Source organism: Lepidochelys kempii, chromosome 1 (genome assembly GCF_965140285.1).
Source record: "Lepidochelys kempii isolate rLepKem1 chromosome 1, rLepKem1.hap1, whole genome shotgun sequence".
NCBI lineage: Eukaryota > Metazoa > Chordata > Testudines > Cheloniidae > Lepidochelys > Lepidochelys kempii.
Genome location: NC_136380.1, coordinates 248,388,238 through 248,403,949, shown reverse-complemented (window position 1 = coordinate 248,403,949; position 15,712 = coordinate 248,388,238). Strand labels below are relative to the sequence as shown.

At 43.9% G+C, this 15,712-nt stretch overlaps 1 protein-coding gene across 1 annotated transcript in view; it reads left to right on the top strand.

The window, feature by feature from the left end:
* The window catches only part of WEE2 (WEE2 oocyte meiosis inhibiting kinase), a 24,974-nt gene extending 10,618 nt beyond the window's left edge, over positions 1–14,356 (top strand). The window contains exons 5-12 of the mRNA XM_073330016.1: positions 3,238–3,410; positions 6,342–6,463; positions 7,739–7,885; positions 9,966–10,070; positions 10,445–10,530; positions 11,562–11,732; positions 11,838–11,980; positions 14,197–14,356. Coding sequence (XP_073186117.1) covers positions 3,238–3,410; positions 6,342–6,463; positions 7,739–7,885; positions 9,966–10,070; positions 10,445–10,530; positions 11,562–11,732; positions 11,838–11,980; positions 14,197–14,356 — 1,107 coding nt within the window. The remainder of the gene's footprint in view (positions 1–3,237; positions 3,411–6,341; positions 6,464–7,738; positions 7,886–9,965; positions 10,071–10,444; positions 10,531–11,561; positions 11,733–11,837; positions 11,981–14,196) is intronic.
* The last annotated feature ends 1,356 nt before the right edge of the window (positions 14,357–15,712 follow it).

Below are 15,712 nucleotides of genomic sequence, written 5' to 3'. Positions count from 1 at the left end.
GTATGCTATTGTGTAACTCAATAATGCTATGAGAAAAGATTATATAACCAAGTTTGAATAGCAGAGAATCCAGGAAGAACCAAATAGGGTACGGTACATTAGTCGACATTAGGCTGAAAGTGATTTACTTGATTTGACAAACTTACATTTGGCCAGATCTGAAACTTGCAACTAGTCCTAGAATTCTCACTGGTCCTGGCCAACATGCCATTGTAGAAACGATCACGTGATGGCCAGGACTCATGTTTGTTCATGGGGAAAGTAATAAGACTACTATAAATATGGACAAGTTCTTGCTATCTCAACATGGCTGGAAAGAGTAATCCTTTTGCTATCCCTATTGTTCAGTAAACTAGTAACCTCAAGTTTCCAAATTATTAGTCTGTAGACTTAAGAAAATATTTATTGTAACTTTACAGTGAAAGGTGTTAACAGCTCTGGTGGTTCTGTTGCAACAGCTGACATAACAAACACTTGAAATAGGGTAGTAAATTTCTAAATGCTGCTTAGGTGACTTATTCTCAGTCACCACCTTCAGCAGGAAAGAGAATCTTGTACTTGGTCATGGAAAGTGAAAGGGATACTCCTCTCAAAACGTTTTGAATAGTACTTGTATTGCACATTATCGGCAGCTCACAGCACTTCACTGACAATTAAGCCTGAAGTCTCTTCACAAGAATGAAAACGACCTAACTGTATCAATCAGGAAGGTGCGCTACAGAGTGGCTAAGTAGTAGCGAGTCTGTGGCAGAGCTGAGAAGAGTCAGGATTCCACTCACTGATAAATGCTTCCATTTTATTTACCATGCAGTATAAATGGAGGCAGTGCCCACACTAGAAGTGCTTTACTGGTATAGGAAACCAGCATACAATACTGGCAAAGCTCCTAGAGTTATAATGGCGAAACTGTTCTGTACCATATAGTAAAACCATTCCCCACGAGCAGAGCAAAAATGCATTTTACTGTTATAAGTGCATCATGCTAGGGTCTTCTGCTAGCACAGTGATGTTGGCCCCTCTGGCATGGCTGTGCTGGCAGAAGTCTGTAGTGAAGACCTAGCCATAGAGGATCAGATTAGATGCCAAACTACACTGGCTGAGTGCCTCTGACTTCACTGGAGCTGAACTGGTTTCCGTCAGCTGAGAATCTGTTAATTTAGGGTCTAATCTTTATAATCAAAAGCTCATCACTTCATCTGAATTAGTCTTGGATTTACTCAATATTTTTGCTTTTATTATTACAATAGACTTTAGTTTTTCCCTATGACAGCTACCCAAACAATTGAGCTGCTTTAAAAAGCAAACAAAGCCAGAATCATTAAAGGAAAAACTCAGTATCCCCATTCAAATGTAGTAAAAATCTCAATTCCTTTACCTTGGAGTCTCTCCCTACTCCACAGTCATTTAAGTGAATCAATGCAGCTACAAGTGTATTCATAGTGAAAGCAGTCTAGCATTGCTTGGGTTGTGCTGAGGAATGGAGAGGCGGTGCTCCCTGCCTGTGAAGGCCAGTGATGCAGCTTAACGTTGACTTGGGTCTTGGAATTTCTCTTGCAAAGCAGAACAAATACAGCAATATAACATGTATGACTATGGCAAACAGTGGAGATATCAAGGATTACTATGAGCTACCATGCTTGTTAAAAGGAAGCCTCTGATTAACTTACCACTTAGCAATAGATTTTGTTTGACACCAATCAGACAAAACTACATGTGTAGGGTGAGTAAAACTCTATGTAAAGAGCCTACTGTTAAGTGTGAGCATGTTAGCTTGGTGCCTAGATTGGTGTATCTTCAACACTACTTTAAAAAAAAAAGTCTTTGCAGACACTCTTGAAAAATTTGTAATGAGTTGGGTACCTGTACTGCTTTTTATGCTTAATAGTATGTGGGGGCTGCATCTTAACTGTCCTGTGCAGCACCTCTTCCACTGATGATCACAAACATCTGAGGTAACTACAGACATTGCATATGTGGGAAGAAAATATGCAGTGTGAGTCTTATTTTGGGGGAAGAAAAAAATTCATGGACTACTCTTGCTCTTCATTTCATATCCCATCTTCTCTGGTCCCCTGCTCCCTTGGCTATACTGTCCAGCTGTATTGTATCTTTCCCTTCTCCCTTGGACATTCCTCTAGTGATGGTGGCAGATAACTCCTGGTTCCTCCCTTCCTCGTGTACCTCTATTAGTAGCCACTGATACACAAAAGTTGACTATTTTCCAGCTGCTTTCCTGGGCTCTTATTTGTGTGAAGAATGGCCTGGGCAGGTGTAGTAGCTGGAAACTTGGACAGGCAGCATTGTGACTGCCTCAGTTGTCCTAGACCTTCAGCAAATACTCTGAAGAAGATTGAAAGCTTATAGAACAGTCTGAACTGCTGCAGTATTGCACTTACTGTTTGCAAATATAGAACAACCATGATGGAATAATTTGTGCATAGCTTGGGGGGTATGCTAACCACGATACCAAACTGTCCTCTAAATGCAAAACATGCATTAGTTCTGTTACTTAAACCACAGCTGGACATGTGGCACTCCTGACTAAACTTTTAAAACACTGCAGACTCGTAGACCCTGCCCACCTAACCCTATGCTTCTGAACCTGCCTTCTCCCAATAACTGATATGTTCTGACTGGCCCTCCAGTGGTCTTCCATCTGGAAATTCCTTTCCTGGAGAAGAACTAACTGTTCAGTGGTACAGGTCTCCTTCCACCCAATCAAATATCTGTAACTGATTCCCATGTGACTCTGTTATAGTTAATGATTGGAGTCTAATAACATTACCCTCTTCTGCTGCTCCCCATCCAGGATGGCTATCTTGGCTGTAGGTCACAACTGTCTAAAGGTGCATAGCTGAAGTAGCCTAGAGGTCTGTGCCATGGGACCATTTAGGCACAGTTAGCTAGAACACCGTCCCCAGAATTCCAGATCTGCATTAACTAATTGCAGTGCTAGTGAGTCATTGGGAGAGGGAATTCTTAGCTACTTTCTGCTTGGTCTATGTCAGGCCATCCATGGCCCTGGAACCTCAAACAGGTGATGGAAGGAGGCCATTACAGAGAAGCAGGCAGGAGCTCTGTGTCTGAATGGTTGAGAGTACACAAAAAAGAAGAGGGAGCTGAATGGAGACTCTACATGTTAGTTTTATAGGGCCCGCCTTAGAGGACTACCCTTGGTGCATCATGAGTCCTTAACTTTTCTTTCCTCTTATTGCTTTGCTTTGTCTAATCCCCTAGAGATTTCTCTTGAGAGAGAGCAACATGGTTTCCCGCTACAAGAAGGAATTCCTGGAGCTAGAAAAAATTGGGGTAGGGGAATTTGGCTCTGTCTACAAGTGCATCAAACGCCTAGATGGATGTGTGTATGCTATCAAGCGCTCGAAGAGGCCTCTGGCAGGATCCTCAGATGAGTGAGTGTATGATCTGGAAACTATAGTGGTAAAAATGCTGCTCTGTGTCATTTGGGGTATTTTTTTAATGGATTGCTAGGCATATCTTTGAGAGGGATGGAGGAGGAGGGAGTAGTGTAGAAATACATGTCTAAGGATCTCAAAAGCATATCTTTGGAAACTTGTAACTAACATCAGTCTCCAAGATAAACCTTGATAGGAGGAGTAGACTAAAACGGTGGAGTGTTCATATTCATAGCTCATAGAAATGTAAAGAGGCCATATGGACTGACTTGCCACCTCAATTTCCACCCTGGATTTAATGAGAACATAATGGCAATACTGGTTCAGACCAATAGTCTATCCAGCCCTGTACCCTGTCTTCCAATGGTGCCAAAGGCTTAAGAGGGAATGAACAGAACAGGGCAATTGATCAAGTGATCCATCCCCTGTCATCCAGTCCCAGCTTCTGGCAGCCTGAAGTTAGGGACATCATGAACATGGGGTTGTGTGTCTGACCATCTTGGCTAATAACCATTGAATGACTTATTCTCCATGAACTTACCTAATTCTTCTTGAACCCAGTTATACTTTTGGCCTTCACAGTATCTGCTGGCAATGAGTTTCACAGGTTGATTGTGTAATGTATGAAGTAATTCCTCATGTTAGTTTTAAACCTGAAACCTATTAATTTCATTGGGTGATCCTGGTTCTTGTTAGTGAATAAGGAAGTGTTGTTTACCCCTTCACACATCTGCACTATTCATGATTTTTATATACCTCCACCATATTCCCCCTCAGTCATGTCTTTTCTAAGATGAACAGTTCCAGTCTTATTAATCTCTCCATATGGAAACTGTTCCATACCCCTAATTTTTTGTTGCCCTTCTCTGTAATTTTTCCAATTCTAATTTACTTCTGTGAGATGAGGGCAACCAGAACTGCTTGCAGTATTCAAGGTGTGAGCATACCTTGGATTTATATGGTGGCATTATGATATTTTCTGTTTTATCACTTTCCTAGTGGTTCCTAATATTCTGTTAGCTTTTTTGACAGCTGCCACACATTGAACAGATGTTTTCAGAGAACTATCCACAATGACTCAAATATTTTGTTTAGTGGTAACAGCAAATTTAGATCCCATTTTGTATGTGTACCTAGGAAGACAATCCCAAGTACATTACTTCACTTTTATCAAGACTGAATTTCATTTGCCCCAGGCCATCTTGATTATCACTACAAAAGTTTTTTTTTCTCTTGCTGATAATAGCTCATCTTAATTAGCCTCTTACTCCACCTTTTTATGTGGGGGGTGTGTGTGTGTGTGTGTGTGTGTGTGTATATATGTATGTATACATACAAATCTTCTTACTATATGTTCCATTCTATGCATCTGATGAAGTGGGCTGTAGCCCACAAAAGCTTATGCTCAAATAAATTTTAGTCTCTAAGGTGCCACAAGTACTCCTGTTCTATTTGCCACTTTGTTGCCCAATCACCCAGTTTTGTGAGATCCCTTTAACTTTTCACAATTAGCTTTGGACTTCACTATCTTGAGTAGCTTGATATTGTATGCAATCTTTGCCCCTCACTGTTCATCCCATTTTCCAGAATATTTATGAATGTTGACCAGCACTAATCCAATACAGATCCTTGGGGGACCTCACTATTTACCTCAATCCACTGTGAAAAGTGACCATTCGTTCCTATCTTTTAGCCAGTTACTTATTGAGAGGATCTTCCCTCTTTTATCCCGTGACTGCCTGCTGTGCTTAAAAGCCTTTGGTGAGGGACCTTGTCAAAGGGTTTCTGAAAGTTCAAGTACGCTATAGCAACTTGATCACCATTGTCCCCGTGTTTGACCCCCCCGTCCCCCAATCTAATAAATTGAGGCATGATTTCCGTTAACAAAAACCATGTTGACTCTTCCCCCAACATCTTATGTTCATCTCGGTGTCTGATTCTGTTCTTCACTATAGTTTAAATCAATTTGCCTGGTACTGAAGTCAGGCTCACTGGCCTGTAATTGCCTGGATTGCCTCTGGAATCTGTGTTTGTTTTTTTGTTTTTTTTTTTTTTTACACAAATTGGCGTTACAGTAGCTGTCTACCACTTTGCTGACTGGTGGATAATCTCCAATCCCATACACTGGGGTTTGCCAGATAGATCTATCTGTTACTAATACTGCTTTGTGAACCCTAGAGGGCATGCAAAATGGATACTCTGAGAAGATTTGGGTCTCTTTGCTCATGTTATACTTGCTGGCTAAAAGGAGCTTCCTGTGTAGTTCTGGCAATGCCACTCTTCCTCAGTTATTGGGGGGGTTGTTCCACCAAAGTCCATGTCTTCACTCCTGGCATAAGAGGGAGTAATTTCACAAGAATGCACCTGTTCTTACAGCTTTGGGTGCAGCCAGGTGGAGGAGTGCCCTTCTATCACTCCATGGTAGACTAGACAACGAAGGTCATAAATATCAGATGCTTCATCCATTGGCCATTGCCCTGCTGTGCTGAGGTGCCACAAGTAGAACTCTGAAGTTACTGCTAGCTTTTCGGTTTTCTCACTAACTGCCAACCTTGCTTTAGCTCTGACATGCCCAGCCACTATTCCATTAGTGGCTGCTGTGGCTTTGTGTCAGGACAGATTACTTCCATCTGATCCTGACTGCTGCTTATATTAGTCTCAGGATGCTCCTCTCCATAAGCTTCTGAAAATGCCCCTTCCTAAGGACAGGACGGGACTGGCTTCAGAGCCGAGTAATGCCCTTCAATCTGCTAAAAATTGCTGTTCAGCATAAATGCACATCTTTCCCTTCCTCCCTCTTAGGTGCTCATAGCTCTCAATCCTGGCCTGACTGGGGAGGTGAGTTCCAGTTCTGAACTAGGGTTTCTTGCAAGGCGCTGAAGCCCCATTTCTAGAGGATCACCAGCTCTGTTCTGTTTCCATCTCTAGGCAAATGGCCTTGCGGGAAGTCTATGCCCACGCAGTGCTTGGACACCATCCCCATGTTGTGCGCTACTATTCTGCTTGGGCAGAGGATGATCACATGATCATTCAAAATGAACACTGCAACGGTAAGAACCTCAGCCTTAAGAGCATAAATGTCAGGGTGACATCTGGTTCCCTGTGGTGCTTAAACCTATGGAGCTCCATCTTACAAAGGAGATCAACTTTAGTTGGGTTTAAGGTCCGTTTCTAAACTAGAGCATTTAATGCTTTGCCTTGAGCCAGGAAGGTCACAGCAAGCCTGTGTGATGGGGAAGTCTGCAATGACAATGGGTACAGGGGCCGTTTTAAATAAACTTTCAGTGCAGGGTGGGAGACCCATAGCTCACTCATGTATGTGCTCATCGTTAGGTATTTTTAAGGTTTCCCCTCATTGCTGTGGTACAGCTGATCTGGGGAATGCAGTCCTGATGCCATTGCTGTTTAGGAGTCCACCACAGAGCTGTACACCATCAAGCCTCAAGTACCGGAGTAATGGCTCTTTTTAAAAGAGCCGATCTGGTACATGAGTGGAACATACCTGGAAAGCAAATTCTTTTCCTCTGACTTAACTGTGTGAATAGTGCAGTGCCGCAGAGGCAGAACCACAGCAAGGGGAAGAACTCCTGAACAGCCTGCTCCTGACCCCATTCCAGTTGGCAGGAGTTAGTGGGTGATCAGCAAGTCCATATCTGGACACCTTCAAGCATTATTGCAAACATCTGGTTGAATTGAATAGCTCGTGAGGGCTGGGATTTCAGTGGTGCAGTGCTTTTGGTTTTTGCTTTGGAGTCACAAGTTTAAAATTAGGTTGCAGTAACAAATGACTCTTGATAGTCACCACTGTAACTCAGCACAACTTCCACCATTTACAAAGACACCCGTGACTAGAGTCGTGGGGGTGCAGCAGCATAGAGTTAAAGAAGAGGCAGAAGATAGCATTTTGTGCAATACCTGATTCATTGAGTGTATCTAAATGAAGAGCAATAAAACAACACTGTTATGAGAGTCTTGCCACAGAAATCGGTGATCTAAAGAAACATAGGTATCTTAGACTTCCTTGCTCCCTGATCTGCCACTCTTAATAGCCTTAGATCCCTTCCTGGCAAATAGAAAGTAGGTCTAAAGAGCTGCAGAAACCACCATCCTAGACAATGGCAAGTGTAATGCCAGATGGGTGGTACAGTGTGTAAGTCTCTTTCCTAAACTTTTTGTATGGCTATTCTGACCAAAGTTTGCCACCCCTTTGTGTAGTTCTTTGGTACTTAGCATTAATGGGTATCCAGAGTCCAGCTGAAAATGACTTCAAGCATCTCACTTCACTGGGAAAAATACCTGCATCAAAATTTGAATGTTTTGCTTAGGTGGGAGCCTTCAGGATGCGCTGTTGGAAAATGCTAAGACTGGGTGCTATTTCCAAGAAGCTGAGTTAAAGGAGATCCTCTTGCAAGTCTCCATGGGGCTAAAGTACATACACAGCTCTGGCCTGGCACACATGGACATCAAACCGAGTAAGTACAGCGCTTTCCTTGGCTGGTCCCTCTCCCCTCATGCTGCCGGTGTCGGTAATCTGTGTGGTGGAAGGTTGGAAGATCTTTCTTCCTACTCCTCCTGGAGTCTAGATCTGCAGTCGAAAGGAAAAGCTGTTGTTTAGGTTTTTTTTCCACCCCCCCCCCACCCCCCCAAATTTCTACTGATCATTCTGGATCTGGACATGGAACACTGCTATTCTCCATGTAACTGTTAAAAGAGCATTCAGGTACAGTTATAACACACCCTCTTCCTGTTTCTTGTGGGTGGTATGGAAACAAGAAATCCTATAGTACAGCAGTTGCTCTAAAGAGCTCCACTATGGGAAGAGGCTCTTTAGTGGCAATATTCAAAAAGTACTGTAAGATGACTAGATTCCATGCAAACACCCTGCTTTTTCAAGCAACATATGTATGCCTATAGTAAAGTAAAAGCATGTTTATACTTTTCTTTGCAGACTGTAGAGCCACATACTTACAGTAACTCTTAGAGGAAAGGAAGACTTGTGGCACCTTAGACTGACAAATTTATTTGAGCATAAGCTTTTGTGAGCTACAGCGCATCCAATGAAGTGAGCTACAGCTCACGAAAGCTTATGCTCAAATTTGTTAGTCTCTAAGGTGCCAAAGTCCGCCTTTTTTTCTTTTTGCAGATACAGACTAACACAGCTGCTACTCTGAAACCTCTCAGAGGAGGAACTCCTGAGCACAGTTTGATATTAGCGGAAACTCAAATAAGCATGGAAGGGACACTTTAGAGATGTGCTCCAGGGCTCCTCCATGTGCTATCAATGCAAATCTCTAAATTTAATGGACTGACTAACTCATGTTCTAATCTAGTGTATACAACTCAAAACTGAACCAATATTAAAATGGTACAGAAGCAGTTTCACAACTCTGTATTTAAAGTTGTACAGTTGGCTGTCAAAGAAATGATGATTTTAACATCCTATTCATAAATGGGCAGGGAGGTAACAGGGGAAAACATGCTACTCAAAGTGAGAGCTAATTTAATTCAGCTAGCAAAAGTTGACTGGTGCTGTTTGCACACACTGATTTGTTTCTGAAATGTGTGTGAACAGTGTAAACTCTGAGATGGCAACGGTCTACGGGCCTGTGTCCTACATGCAGACTTTGAGCATTTGTAACTTGCTTCCAAGAGGGCTGGAAAAATTGTGGGTTGACATGATCTTGCAGTTTTTACTTGGGCAAAAATTCTAACAGGAGTTTAGACTGTCAGAATTTGCTTTCCTAAGGACTATAGGGTTGGATTGTTGGCCAGGGATTTAGTCTCCAAACAGGAGATCTAGACAAAGTCTCATAAATCAGGGGTGTGGGGTTATACTCCCTAATCCAATAAGCCTAGTGATTATCACTGGGGGAAAACTGTCTTGCCATACGCAACTCAAATTGACTGTTCTTTCCAGATTAAAACAAACCCACAACTGGACAGAGGGAGGGAAAATCAAGACCAAATGAGAACTTTTAAACTCCAAAGTAGTAAAATTAGTAGCTTGGGGCTTGTCTCTTGCTGAGCCCCTACAGCTTCCATTGACTACTAGGAATTGCAGGCAATCAGAAATCCTAAATTCAGGCCCTTGATACTCCTCACTGCAGTAACGTTCAGTACCTTAACTAGAAGAAGCAAATCTCTAGTTAAACAAATATCTCATGTCTGTCTCAAATTTTGCTATTGTACTGAAAAATGTTGTTGTGAAACCTTCTCCTTTACAGTTGGAAATCATGATCCAGGGTTTTTCTTTCATTCTCCTTCCCTCTTTATAAACCTGGCCCACATAGAAGTGTTCGGTTTCAGATTGGTGACCAAGCAGGTCAGCTCTAAGTATGTGTGTGCGTGGGAACTTCCTTGTTCCTTAGCAGGCTATTCCCTTGTTGCTCAATATAGTACTCCAGCTCAAGTGTCCTGCACCATGGTGGTGGCAGTGAGGTTGTAGAAAGAACAATGTCCATTTCCTTTGTCTACCTTGAAGATCCAGATACATTTATTATATTGGGATATTTCATAGTAAAGTGTTTTATTACACAATCCTCTGTCTTATAGGTAACATCTTCATCTGTCACAAGCTGGTGACTGATGGCTCCGCTGCTCAGGAAGAGAGTGACAGTGAAGATGATGGGTTCTCTTCTAACGTGGCTTATAAAATTGGTGGGTTTAATCTGACTCATGGACTGTTTAGTGACTTATTTCTAAAGCTGCTCTTAAATACATAGTATCCCTATGGCTATAGGAATGTCCCTCAGTCATGACCTGCAAAACTCAGTCCTGAAGGCATAGAGGAGAGAGAGACACTTGGTGAAATGTCAGTCTTCATAGATCTTAACTTGGCTTAACTTAACCACGGCCCTATTTTCCTGTGGATTTGGGATTGAGGGAGGAGTTGGCTCACTAGCTCTCTGATCCCAACCTGTTCTTTTGGCCTCTCAGAGCTCCTTTAAGATGCACACGTAGCATGACTTCCCCCAGAAAAGCAGAACTGTGGGCTGTCTGTTGGATTTCTAGTTTGTTTATTTTCCTGTTAGGTGACCTGGGCCATGTGACATCGATAACTAATCCCCAAGTGGAGGAGGGAGACAGTCGTTTTCTGGCCAATGAGATTCTGCAAGAGGTACAGTTGCCCCTTTCATTTGGGGGAGGATGGGGCATATATGTGAAACTTGAGGGTTGGCAGTGGAATATTAGATTTTCTTTACCCTGGCTTAAACATTTCCTTCCTGGTCCTCTCCTGTCCTGAACTCAACTTGGTTGAACTCTGAGGGAGGAACCCCTATTTGTTTCTGTAAAGCACAATTGTATGGTGATGTACAATTAAATCTACTCCCCAATTGGGTCTCTGGTCGTCTCTGTAACCACACTACCTCTCAGTTTATGGGATGGGAAGGAAAAAATCATCTCAAATGCAGATGGTCCTGGTGGGTAGAAACCTGACTACTGAATTGGAGCTATAATTACATCTAAAGCACCTTTATATGCTAAGGTCATTAACACTTGGACAAATATTTGTACAATAGGTATGATTTCCCTTCCTTCCCTACATGGGGGTCTCCTACCTAAATCCTCTGTATTAGACTAGCCTTAGGTTTGCCACTCTGGCATAAATCAAAATAAAGGCCATCACCCTGTCACAAAGGCAAAACGTTAGTGGCCACAGACTAGAGGATGTGGCCCAGAGACTTCCCAAACTGAAATCTTTTGTGGTAAAATGTATTCAGTGTCCAAATCCAATCCATCACATTCCACCCTTCCATCAAATAGATGGACAGGTGAGGTAATCTAGCAGTAGCCTGACTTGCTACCATGTCTATGTCAGAGGCATAAATTAGCTAGTTTAAGGAGGAGTCCTGCCATCTTGCTGTTGCCTTCCCGGATGTGGGATAGGAGTTCCTCAGGATTTGGAGGATACTCGCAGCTGTGTACAACCTGTTAAAACTAAACAGTATTTTTGGAACTGTGGAAGTGGACCATCTTTTTCTCTTCAGAGTCAAAGTAGCAAAGAGTAACAAGTGGGATTGTGGCAGTAGTGCCAGGCAAATCTTTCTAGAAGTACTTCCCTGGGCCTGTACTCTTATCTTAATGAAGGACCATCTTACGACCCCAAATACTGGGGTGACTGCATGTAACTGGCTCTTTTCTCCACAGCAATACTGCTATCTGCCAAAGGCGGACATCTTTGCCCTTGCGTTAACAATGGCTCTAGCCGCAGGGTCAGGACCATTACCTCGCAATGATGCCATGTGGCACCACATCCGCAGAGGTAACCTTCCACCAATCCCTCAGCAGCTCACACATGGCTTTCATGGACTCCTTAAGGTGAGGCTCTTCAGGGTGCAAGCCAGAGGGGGAAGGGATGTCTCTGATTAGCATTTTATTATAAGAAACTGTAAACCTCCACTCCTTCCCCACTTCCTCGTCTAGCTCATGGTTCACCCTGACCCAGTTGCAAGACCATCTGCCACGGCTCTTACTAAACACCCAATTCTTCGGCCCTCTCTTGGAAAAGCTGCACAGCTCCAGAAGCAGCTAAATGTGGAGAAATTTAAGACCGCCATGCTGGAAAGGTAGGGTCTATTGGTGCATAAAGAGGAGGAGGAGCCCTGCCAGACAGTGGTGCATTGAGCAGATTGCTTTAATGGCATGGCAATTGCTCATCAGTCTTTGGCTTGAAGTGGTTGGCAAAGCCCTGCATATATCCACATCTGCAGACCACTTTTTCAGATCACAGCTCAGATGCAGATACAAATTTTTGTATCTGTGCAGGGCTCTGGTGGTAGAAGTATTGGAATAGTGGGTCTCTAGGGAACTTGGTTCCCAGGTGTGCAGCTAAAGGGCATGGGTATAATTTGGGGAGAGTGTGGGGGCATTACCCCCAAACAGAGGCAAAGTGTTGGAAGGGGGCAGTCATGCACCATTTCCCACACCAGACTTCTGCAAGCACAGAGCTGCCCTGCTCTGCTCAGCCTACTGGGGGAAGGAGATGGGGGCTGTCCATCCTTCCCATGTTGCATCCCCTTCCTTGGCACCTTTCTGATGGCAGGGAGCAGCGGAGCTTGCTGGAGGGGAGCAACTGTTGTAAGGGCCCTGGGTTGCTGCCTCCTGGGTCCTAGTGCCAACCTTCTTACCGCTCAACAGTGAGTGCCCTCTCCTTTTGGGGGGCAGGGAGAAGAACTTTTTCACTAAGAGGGTGGTGAAACACTGGAATGCGTTACCTAGGGAGGTGGTAGAATCTCCTTCCTTAGAGGTTTTTAAGGTCAGGCTTGACAAAGCCCTGGCTGGGATGATTTAACTGGGAATTGGTCCTGCTTTGAGCAGGGGGTTGGACTAGATGACCTTCAGGGGTCCCTTCCAACCCTGATATTCTATGATTCTGTGATTCTAAGAGAAGGGGAGGGGATGGTGTAGGGAGAGGAAGGGGATGGAGAAAAGAAGGGATACAGGAATGTGTGTGGGGGCGGGAAAGCAGGAGCCCAGCATGTGGCATTCCCATGGCTGCCCAAAGCAGCAGTCAGTGCTGGAATGGCTGCCAGCAGCAGCTGGGGCTCCCCATTAAGCCAGACCATCTTCCCTAAACCCCACCCCAGCACCAGCAGTCAAAGTACTGCTCCAGGCAGGGGGAGACAGCCAGTGAGCCAAGGTACCTGGCTTCACCATACATGTGTGTCATGCATGTGTTTTGTCATCCTCCCCCCCCCCCCAATATCTCAGTCAAACAACTATGATTCTAGGGTTCTGCCACAATTCACCTGTATGTAGCTCTAGGAAAACAGCAGTTCCCCTCCAGGTTAAGTGCTATGCTGGCTAGATCATCTGACTAACCAATGACTTGGCTGACCTATAATCCTGGTCACTAGGGGAGAAGGTGGTCAACTACAGATGGTGTTTATCAACCTTTTTTGATACCAGGAACCGGCAGGCTGCCTTCCTAAACTGTTAGGGAGGCCTCAGGGACAGGTGTTGATCAGCTGACAGCTCATTGAGAAACACTAAGCTACAACATCAAATCAGTGTGTAGGGTAAGGGAATAAATACTGAACTGTCTGCCCTGCCCAGAAGGAAGTGGCAATATTGAATCAATGCAGATCAGACTTCTCCCCATCCCCCTCCAGCTCCTGCTGCTAGTGGCCTTAAGGGGATGGGGCTGTGGCTGAGGTTATGGGATCAGGTAAGATGTGTTGGCTCTCCCACCACCAGCTAGGGAGGGGGAAAGATAAGAGGTAAACTCTTCTCCCCTGGGCAAGAGAGCATGCAGACTCTGGAAAAGCACGGCAGAATCAGAAAAGGGAATCCCCTACAGATGAGAGTATTACAGCAAATGGAGACTAGCATTGCTTTTGACTGACTGGATTCAGGGCAGCAGGGAGGAATAAACAGACTTGCGTTACAGGACTGCTTGTGATCTACTAATATCCACCCACCTTTAATCTTTGAAGGAAAAAATAAATTGGACACTTGATATTAGTGACAGACTGGGAAGGAAGTTTGTCACAAGTTACCCTAGACATCAGGTCAACTGCCAGAAAACCTAACCCTTTGTGGAGCAGAAGCTTTAGCTGGAGCTATTGAGACTCCTAGTGGACTGAGTGTATTGCTGGGAGCACTATGAATTCTCCCAATCCTGCAACTGTACTGCAATGATGTTACCATCTAGGTTTGTTAACTTACCTGGGTAAACTGGAGGATGGTGCTTGTCTAGCTTGGAAAAGCACTGACTTGTCTCTGCAGCTGGTGAGGATTGAGTATGGCAAGTTCTGACTTCTCTTCCTTCCCTTTTTCTCAGGGAACTGAGAGCAGCCCGTCTTGCTCAGACCTTCAGGAAGGATCAGTCCTTGGGATGTGCCAGACTAGAGTCTGAAACCTCTTCCAAACAGAACTGCAACAAGCGCCTGGTAGGAGGGAAGAATTCTCGCTCATTCAGCTTTACGTGGGGGGGTTACTGAAAATCCCATCATCCAAACTGGTCAGGCTGACAAGTGTCCCTGTGGAAGCAGAAGACCCATACAGACTCAAGTGCCATGCTAAAATTCCCTGGAGTAGTTCTTGCCTACTCCATCACTCATACAGCTTCATGCTGTCATGACTGGAAGTGACTAGTGGACAAATGTCTGAGACCTTCTCCACCCAATATAAATTACAATGCTTCAGTCTTGTAGCTCTTAAACCAGTTACTTTTGATGCAATGGGCTGGCTGACCTGTGTGTTAGTTTTGGTTGTATTCTAGCCTAGGAATAGCTTGATTCCCTTCTACTTCTCTCATGCAGCTAAACTAGAGGCTCTCCCCCCACCCCCTGAGACCTTTGTGTGGCCTTAACATTCTGGCTGTGCAGGTACAGTGAAAAGGGGCATTGGCAGGTGCAAAGAGGAGATAAGTCCATCCATAGGTCAGGATACTACCACTTAGCTCCTGGTGGAGCAAAGGGAGTTATGCATGATACCACCCAGTCAAATTAGGATTTGAGCTCTGGGACATGCTCGTTAAGACAGCAGTCCTGAGATACTTCAGATCAATGTGAAATGAACCAAGTGGCATTGCATTGTGCTTTCTTCCCACAAGGTAACTCAATGTCTTTACTTTCTAATGAGTTTCCTGCAGAATCTGAAGGAACATTTTTTTTTTTCCTTTTTAGAAACATCCATAACCATTATGTGGCTGGGCTTCTGCAGGCTAGCACCTGAAGCCTGATCTTTGGATTTGTGAGGGCTTTTTGCCCAGTGGAACAGCTGGCCCGTAGGATACAACCTCTCTAATGTGGTGGTGGGTGGGTCTGTATATCCTCCTTCCCTTCTGCAGAGTTACAGATGGAACAGTTGCCTGTCTGCAGGATTTGTCTTTAAGCAAAGTGGAGGGATGGTAAAAGTGAGTTTTAGAATTCTTCAGTTTGGGGATTACATATATAAAGTGTTAAAACTAAAACTCAAAATAAATCTTATTCCCCTGTCATATTTAACTTTGTGACATTGTTTCTTATTCACTATCTTCTAGCCCAAATCCCTGGGAGTCAGAGCTATGCCTGGAGCAGTATTTCTAGAAAAAGATTCAAAGCCCTAGACTATTTTGATTACTTGGCTTTTGTTTGTATTTTATTTAATTTATTTCACTTCCAGCTGCTGGACAGCATCAGACTTTAAGCTGTTGAGTCCTTCCCCTTTATTTTTTAAAGTGGAACATGCAAATAAAGATTTTACCATTCTTTTTATCCAAGAGTGTGTGGGACTCTTTTTAGGATGGGGAAGGTGTTCAAAAGTGGGTCTTAAAGACTAGATATGTGCAAAGTACTTACCACACCCAAATGTGC